The sequence below is a fragment of the Eucyclogobius newberryi genome, unplaced genomic scaffold (genome assembly GCF_026437365.1).
Source record: "Eucyclogobius newberryi isolate DKJ021-1_F unplaced genomic scaffold, fEucNew1.0.hap1 SCAF_13, whole genome shotgun sequence".
NCBI lineage: Eukaryota > Metazoa > Chordata > Actinopteri > Gobiiformes > Gobiidae > Eucyclogobius > Eucyclogobius newberryi.
This window is the reverse complement of record NW_027315757.1, coordinates 9887626-9897113: the sequence shown is the minus strand read 5'-3', so window position 1 is coordinate 9897113 and position 9488 is coordinate 9887626. Positions and strand designations below refer to the sequence as shown.

Sequence of the window (9488 nt, the reverse complement as noted above, 5' to 3'; positions counted from 1 at the left end):
CCATGAATAGCTTAGTAAATAGCTGATGCAATAGCCTACATATCGGTTTAGTTTTAGGCTTTCTTTTTAACTTTTAACGTTCAATTTTACGTGATAATTATTCCTTTATTTCCCCACGTATTCCATTCACACATCTTCAGGCAAATCAGCCATGCTTCCTCTTTTAATGCACTTAATGAGCTATATTATGCCAATAGCTTATGCTTCAGGAGTCACAAATCATTACGGTCCTTGTTTGCTGGTCATAAACATATACATCTACATTACATGATTGACAGTAATTGTAAAGTATGTAACAAGTGTGTGTTATGGTTCAAGTTTCTGGTACAGCAGTCCGTCAGACAGGTTCGGCAGTTTTCCTGGATCAGCGCTGACGTCTGTGACCCTCATTGATGTCATAGTTTTCTCATACATTTCTGTCTCAACTCACAAGAAAGGCATTTATGTTCTATTTGACATTCACACAATATATCAACTTTATCTTAACCTTTAGCCTTTGCAACAGTCATGTCACGGCAAATATGTTTGTCTTTTTCAGGCACGTCGCACCAATCATTTCCAACGACTTGAGACTTCAAAGTGACTCAGCAGCAGACAAAAAGTAAAGTAGTCTGCACTATTTTTGGAGTGTGTCATCCGCAGCAAGCTTCATCTCGACCTCAGAATGCCGGTGCGTTATTGACTGAGTGTCATGGCTGAGGCAAAAGTGTGACTCAGATAGTGGGTCAGATAGGAAGAATGACAATGGTTTAAAATGGAGCTCACTGACTTAATGGTTGACAAATGAATATAGTTTTTAAAGTGACGTATGACAGGTTTTTACGATTCTCTGACTTTATTTGGTGTACCTGTTCTCCATATAAATTATAATTTTACACTAATTGAGTAGGTATTTGTGGAGAAAATTTTTAAAAATCTGGAGAAAGTCAAAGTTTATGCATTATTTACTAAAAAAAAAAAAAAGAATTTTTGACTCTTTAAAGATTAATTCAACAAAATAAAGGCGCTCTCATATATTTTTATTTGTCAAAAAAATTAAATTTCCTATTTTATGCATAATATCCTAGTGTGACGTCATGAATTGCAAACAGGAAGTGAAATTCTAAGCCTAAAACATTTGCAATTCTGTGATAACATTTTTAGAAAGATTATAAATACATTTATCTTAACTGCATTTTAGTTCATTGAGTCGTGTCAGAGGCACTTTAAAACTAAAAAAAAAAATATTTTTGTTCTACTTAAAGACAATTGTGAAATTGCAATCAGGACATGTATGACTTTATTCATTGAAATAATTACAGGTCAAGAAAGACAGTCCCTTCTGTTAAAATCACTGAAATCACTAAACCAGCAGAAATCGTAACTTTTTACATTTTTGTGCATTGCTTGTAATATACAATAATGTCATGATAATAGAATAAATACAGACATGATAACAAAATAATGATATCGGCCTCTGGTATGAAACATTGGGCCAGTGTTAGTAATTGTTACACACACACACACACACACACACGTATGCACGCGCGCATACACACACACAAACACACACACACACGTATGCACACACACACACACACACACACACGTATGCACGCGCGTGCGCGCACACACACACACAAACACACGTATGCACACACACACACGTATGCACGCGCGCATACACACACACAAACACACACACACACGTATGCACACACACACACACACACACGTATGCACGCGCGTGCGCGCACACACACAAACACACACACGTATGCACACACACACACACACGTATGCACACACACACACACACGTATGCACGCGCACGCACACAAACACACACACACACACAAACACACACACACACGCACTACAAAACAGCAAGTTTCTTTGCAGTCAAAGTGTGACTTTGATATTTTGAAACAGAAACCAAAGTGGGATGAGCAGGATTAAAAATGTCCTTCAAATAGAAGTGCAATTTTAAATGCACAAGTCAGTGCGTTTAGCTTGCTAGGCTATATACAATACACAGGGAGTCATGAGTGCGCTAAGTTTGAACTTGTGATTTTTATCTTTAAAAATTGTGTATGTAACATTGACATTGTTGTTTAACATTTTATTTATACCCTGCAAAAATGAAAATCCAGATTAGTTCAAATGACTTGATCTGTTTGAGCAGTTTTGACTAGTTTAGATATATTTACTTGATTCACCTAAATTATTTGACTATTTAAATTGCAGTATTTTTCTTAGTTTTTGCTCAATTATTTAAAAAACAACCAGAAATTCAGCTCATATATAAGTAAGTCATTTAAACTTATGCTATATACACATTTTTGTAGTGTCTAAAGTGCAATTTGGAAAGGTGAAGACCCACATACAGCCCATTTTACACGAGACATCTTCATATATTTCTGACAATATTTATATATACATAAGCCCTCTTGAGAGTCCAGTTCATATCCCAAACATTCAGAACAAGATGACCTTTTTTTTTTTTTTGCACAGCTCCCGGGATCTCCTTGTCTGTTACTATGGCGATGTAAACTTCAAATACAGCCTTCACTTCGGCCTTCAACGTGTTATCAGGTTAGTGTGACTGCAAGGCTGGTGGTTTGATGCCCATCACCAGCTCTTCATACTGTCCTTTTGTCCGTGAGCTGGACACTTCCTCCTACATGACTGAATGAAACGGTTTGGAGTTTTTATGATTTTTTTGGTGCGTTGACAATAAGGTAAAATGTACTTTGCTGCCCCTGTTGGTGATAGAAGCCTGTCCAAACCCGTCCAGACAGATCGAGCGGTCGAACCCCTGACCTTCTTGCTGTGAGGCGAGAGTACTACCCACTTTCCCACCACGCCGATACAGTAATCCATTGTATCAGTATTACTCTCCGAGCACTTGATTGACAGGTGGTAGTACGCCTCACGGTCATTGCGAACGATGAACTGAAATCTCGACAGCGGTGCGGTGTTGCGGGGCGGCAGAGTCGGAAGGTCGCGTTTGATCGCCACGTTGTCATTGGCAGTGGTAGATGGGCTGGACGTACTCCGGGGGGAAGTAGCCCACGCGTCCATGGCAACGGCCCCTCCAGCGCGTGGAGTCGGAGCAGTCCACCAGCTCGATGATGTCCCCGCGAACGAAGCGCAGCTGGGACTGGTGGTGCGGGGTGAAGTCGAAGAGGGCGTGGGCGTGGTGGGGGCGCTGTGGGAACAAAAGGGTAACATTAAAAGTGGATGAAAAGTTAAAAGTGATCAGTGTTCATAATGAAAATTGTTTCATTTAGTTGGTGCGAGAAATAACTTCCTCCTTTTGCGTTTTAAAAATATGGAAAAAGAGTATGTTTGTATTTAAAGCTTTCTAACTAGTTCCTAGCTCTTGCAAAATGGTATGACACATAGTTATTATTCTTATGCATGAGTTTTTTCGGCAAAGTGATGTTGGGACAGGTCTTCAAAGCTCATTAATCAGCTTGTTTACAGTAAGCTAAAATTGCTTGAAAAGTATTTTATCCCGATTTGGTCAGATTTTGACTGTTCTCATTTCATTTTCTTACCCATGGGTTGCAGCATGATAAGAAATTAGGACCACTGCCATAGCAATTAACTAATTAAAACAAAAAAGTTCTAAAAATGTTTTCGAAGAACAACATGAATATCAAATGCAATAGAATATTTTCTTCTTTTACATATGAGCGCTTCCATTAGCAATCGTTCTCTGTGTGAATTTATAAAATGCATTCAAAACAAGAAAAACCCTCTCAAATCAAGAAATTGTAACTTATCAAAGTTTTCCATTGCATTATTTAGACAAATATTACATTACCAAATTAAAACACAACCACAAACATATATAACACCATACGACCTAAATAATTGCCATATAACAGCCTTAACCAGTGGCATTGTGATTTTTAGCTGTTTTTTACACTGGATGCCCGTCTTGCCCGTCTTGCCCGTCTTGTTGAATGCAGAGGGCAAGTCGGCGCCCTGTCGTGCCCAGTGGCACAACAGCAGCTCCCTTGAACTTTTGACAAAAACCCGAGTAGCCCATCTTCAATAAACAATGTGCTCCTTTATTTCTTCAAAGTATATCATTTTTTATTCATAGTGCTCATTTAACTTTTATTTTTCCGGGCCTTGGTCTGTCCGGTTGTGTGTATAAAATATTAAAGTGACAGAGACAGCTGCAGCTGCGGCTCACACAAAAATACATATACAGTGATGTGTATGTAAATGAAGAGATTTCGAAACATGATAGTTGTAAACATGTATTAATATACTTTCTGGTCTATATATAGTTATGTTTCTTGAGTAAAACGCACACAAAAAATTAGGGATGTCCCGATTAGTTTTTTTTGTCTGTCATCTGATTTTGAGTATCTGCCGATACCGAGTCCCGATCCGATACTTTCGTAACACATGCAAAAATGCACAAATGCAACATAAACAGGTAGTTTTTATTAGATTTTTTAACACTTTAACAGTGCACCTTTCTTTGAGGTAGCTTGAATAATAAATAATAGTGCAGAATTTGAATCAAATAAAAATAGCAGCTCAACTTAAACTACCCAGCAGGCATGTAAACAAATAATCAAAGTGCGTATTAAATGAAAGTGCAACAGTGTCATAAAGTAAGGCCATAATGTGCTTTTGAGAACGGCACTCTTAATTCTCTTCTGGCTTAAATAATAAAATGTATGTTTTTCTTGATGAAAGAGTGTTCTTCCTCGCAGTAGCCACAGTGTTTATCACGCCGCGTTGGGAAAGTCCTCATGTACGCAAAGTTGGCAAGAATGCATCACACAGCCCACACTCTGCACCTCCATCTCACCCATAGCTTTCTTCATATTAGCAGCGTTGTCACGTAAAATTACATCAAATTTAATCTGTTTGATGCGCTCTGCTGTTTGGGATCTGCAGATCCATGATGCAGGATCGCACGGCGTAAAACAAAACTAGAGTTTACGGCAGTAAAATGTTGCCATCCATTCATGCATTATACGGAGGTGAGATACTAATAATAAGCTTGAAATGTATAGCGCTGATCAAACTAATAAGAGTAAAATTTATATCCGATCAGTGATCGGGATGCAACATCCGATTTCAATCGAGTCTGAAACCACGTGATCGGGCTCGATTTCCGATCACGTGATCGGATCGGGACATCCCTACAAAAAATAATAAGTAGTTTGTTCTTATGTTAAATGATACATTTGAAATCTATAAAAATGACAGAAATTAGGTTATAAAAACGTATTGCATGATGTAAGACTAGTATGAACAGGACTAATTATGTGCTGGCATCAAACTACAAACCTCTAGTCTTTAATTTTAAGCATCCATAATTAAATAGATACATTTAATATGGAACATTTTAGATAAAGCAATAACATCTTTGTAGAAAAGTCATACTACTGCAACTATTGTAAGGTGAAAAAAAATGTTCTGAATTTTATATTGTAGAAGAATTATTTGAGACGAGCCATTATTTAACCCCGGAACAAAAGAATAAGTGAATCCAGATTTTAAAAGTACAGTACCTGATTTGTCTAGTTCATTTTCATTTGTTTTCAGCGGTCCAAAGACATTCCTAACTTTTCTTACTCGTTCTGAGCATCATCATTATTCACCATGATGATTCTTTTCACTTTTTTTGTTGCTATTTTATGTTTTATTAGTACATAGATCAACAAAAACACAACAACAACAACACAACAACAACAACAGAAAGTAAAAAAAGTAGAGTTTACTTGCATACTAACAAACATTAGCATGATGATAGTGCACTTCCTGCTTTGTGGAGGATAAAGTATTTTATAATTCGGTCTCATTTTAAACCTAAGAGCTGCTTTTACATATAACAATATATCTGTGTAGGGGCCAAATTACTTTATTACACGAACAATTTGTGTATAGCCTCTTTAAAATAATTTCAGTCAAGAAAAAGATGCAAAAGATGACATTGTTCTTTACTTGGAAAAGTGAAAAGGAGCTCAAAGAGAAATCATGCAGTTTTTTTTTGTTTGTAGTAATTTGAAACCAAACGCCGACGGGTCCGATCACGACCAATCCAGTCCGATTAAGATTATGTCAATTTCCCATAATCCTCCCACTCCCTCTCAGTTTGTTCACTCAACTCGTCTAGACTTCTGCTGTATGCTCACGGCTTGTAGGGCATTTAGCCGGGTGTGTGCGACTTTGCATGGACAAGTCGGCACATTAGGTACGATGGTGCATTTGTCTGCGTTTCTGTGCATGCGGGAGCCCATTCATTTCTGCATGCCAGCTTGTGAGGAGCGATGGTTTGGAAGGAGAAATATGACCCATGCAGTGTGTGAATCAGCCGCGCTCCACTGCCCTGTAATCAGCATCCTCTCCAGAGCCCTGTGACCCACTGCGAGGGGCGAGTGACAGTGGAACAAATTACTTGCCAACGTCCACAGACTGGACTTTTGTACTGAAGGCGAGATACTAGTATTTTAGCTAACACGAGCGCACGCACGCACACACACGCACACGCACGCAGGCACACACACGCACGCACACGCACGCACGCACGCACGCACACACACGGGGTATTTAAGGCCATAAGAGCGAACTTAAAGGACAAATATTATGCATTATTTGTATTGTTAGTAGCCTTTAAACATGCTCTTGAGTTCCTTTAGTTTGGCATCTCTTGTTTTAGAGGTTAAAAAAAAGTGTTTTTTATGTTTGGAGGGGACAGTATTTTATAGCCATCAAACTAGTGTGAATAAAGCTAGATCTTTTCTCTCTTTTATTTTTTTTTTTAACTCCAGTTATGTTTTTGATGAGGGAACAATGTTAGAAGATGGTTAAAAGCTTGAAAAAGTACATTTTACATATAAAGAAGACCTATTGTATGTTTGTCTGCTATATAGTTATAATCTATGACGCTTGTGGATCATTATATTATATTTTGGGCATTTTTCCAATGCAATATTGATCTAAAGTGACTTAATAAAATAAACAAGTCCTTCCAGGTTAAAAACGACGGCACTGTTTGCCGCCTTCAGCTTCACAGTCACTGTAAATTTAATCACAAAAGAGTGATTTCAGCCTGACTATGGAGATGGAGATTCATTTTTTGCATGTTGTATTGTTGTTTCTATAGTACCATATTATACCATACCAGTATTCTGTAGTCTTCCATTTGACCAGTTTTAGCTACATTTATTTTCCTCACAGGGCATGCGTTTTTCGTCTTGACTTCTCCGTGGCATCTGAGCAGTCCAGTACTGCTCTCCTTCACTGCACACTTGTAAACATCAGCCGCTGAGTGATTTGCCTTTGTGCATGTGAGGACTGATGTATTTTATGTGTACATTTCACCATGTGATGTCAGAAAGACTCCAGTGAAAGTATATTGTCCTTATATTGAGTTTATTCAGAAGGGGACAACGTAACTAGATTACTTGCACACTTGATCCGCATCATCTGCCACTCAAGGTATGTTTTTGATGGGTAAATTACATTATAACATATCTAAAAGCTTGAAAGGGTGCATTTGGTGTCTGTCTACTTTAATCTGAAGACGTTTCAAGTATAGTTCAATTTTCCTGCTAACAGATTATGTTGAAGAAAAACCCTGACAATTATTCACCCTGCTAATGTACATGTAGAATAATAGATGATCCAGCACCATGTAATGTAATAAGTGACTAAGATTTGGCTTCATGATGAAAACTAAAAACAAAATCTTTCATGTCATTGCATTAGGCCCCTCAGATTAGAAATACCGGTAATAATCTTAAAACGTCTACAGCCGATTTCACATCTAAAATTTAAACGTCTAAGAAGCTAAAAATACAATGTTTGGCTATGGGGAATTATATTTGTGTAACGCCTGCACATCCTACTGATACAAAGCATTAGCAACAGAAAAAAGACTATTAATATTTTAGTGTATGAGCATATCAGAAGGCGGTTGCTGAGATGTTGGCAATGTGGGCTCAAACTATTCCCTGATTCAATGCACTGCAGATACACACCTAGGTCCATCTGGTAGCGTTTTGTAGAGACACATTTCATGACTGTTTGTGGTATTTCCCACCAGACACAAACATTAGTCTTTGTCAACCACATAACAAGGCTTCAGAATGAAGATATGGCGTAAAGCCAGATCTGCCTGAAGTCAATTTTAAGTGATAATGATAGATAGTGTTGTTGTCTAGTCCAAAAACATTAAAACTGAATGCAAAACAAGAGCGCTGCAGGTTATCTATGACTTTTTCAAATCAGTAGCCCGTTTTGGTTAGGTCTCATCCCCTCACCATAATACCAGAGCCAGGGTGTTGTGAGCATGTGCACTGTGCCACTAGTGACTGTGAGTCTTGTCCTCACGTCAAAGAGAAATAAACTTTCAGCACATTTTGAAAAACTTCTCCTCATTCGGTATAAACACTATTTTGTATCTGAGGAGTAAATGTAGGGTAACAGTGATGTGGTGAGTTTGATTTAGATAAACTACAGGCCTAAAACAAGTATGTTGTGTTGCTGTGCTTCTGTGTTATTTGCTTGTTTATTTTTTATTTGAGTGATTATGTTACTGTGTTCAGCAGCGCAAAGGGATTGTCTGCAAATGATATAGGTTATACAATAAAGTTAATTATTGATAACACAAGAGTTCTCTAACGCGTTACTTTTATAACAAAGTAGCGCAGTGACGTGTTAGTGTTCCGTGTTGAGTTACTTTTACAAGTAATGCTACCCAACCCAACACTGATCATAATAAAATTCATCCCTAGGCAATGAATGACTTGCAGTCAGTGAAAATAAACCATGAGAATGCATCAGTTTGACAAATGACATGCTCAAAGTAATATGCTACAGTAATAGCTTGTAATTGGACAAAATTATATAATACAGAATTTCTGCAATTATGTGTAATGATAACTCTCAGCGTTATAATTTATAATAGAATGTTGTCATTATCAAAAGGAGTGTAATAAGCCTACTGAAGGCAACTTATATAACATGATATTTACCCTGTTCTTCTTACTTTCTGTTCAAACCAGATCAGAAAGCTCGTCCAACAATTGCCCTTATTTGGAACGTTCCCACTACAGCCGCTAATTTGTAGCATGTGTCATTCAAATGCACCAGAAATCTCCTCTTGAATATTCTCGTATCGTTCAGAACTAAATATATAACTTCTTCAACTTCAGAGTTTAGTGCTTTGTTTGTTGTTTTTTTTACCCCTGTGTTATTATCATGTTCTTGCCGTGCTGGTTTTAACCCAAACAAATTATGCTTTTCTCTGATTGGTTAACCTGTCAGAGCCATACAGTTTCAAGCCATTTTTGTCTTTGTAAAGTATTTTTAAAATTCACATTTAAGCTTTTAAGTCATAATATACCACAGCAATATGCATTATGTTTTAGTATCAGTACCTGTAATAGTAGTAGTAATATGAAATTACAAAACTGCTCTTATTTGATTAAAGGTGCACTATGTAGCTTTTCTGGTGGAGGGTCTGC

General features: G+C 37.6%; 1 protein-coding gene across 1 annotated transcript in view; it reads right to left on the bottom strand.

Annotated features, from left to right (window-relative positions):
* Window positions 1-1862: 1862 nt before the first annotated feature.
* grapa (GRB2 related adaptor protein a) overlaps window positions 1863-9488 on the bottom strand; it is a 36942-nt gene continuing 29316 nt past the window's right edge. The window contains exon 5 of the mRNA XM_072442511.1: window positions 1863-3190. Within this exon, the coding sequence (XP_072298612.1) occupies window positions 3005-3190 (186 nt within the window). The 3' untranslated portion in view covers window positions 1863-3004. The remainder of the gene's footprint in view (window positions 3191-9488) is intronic.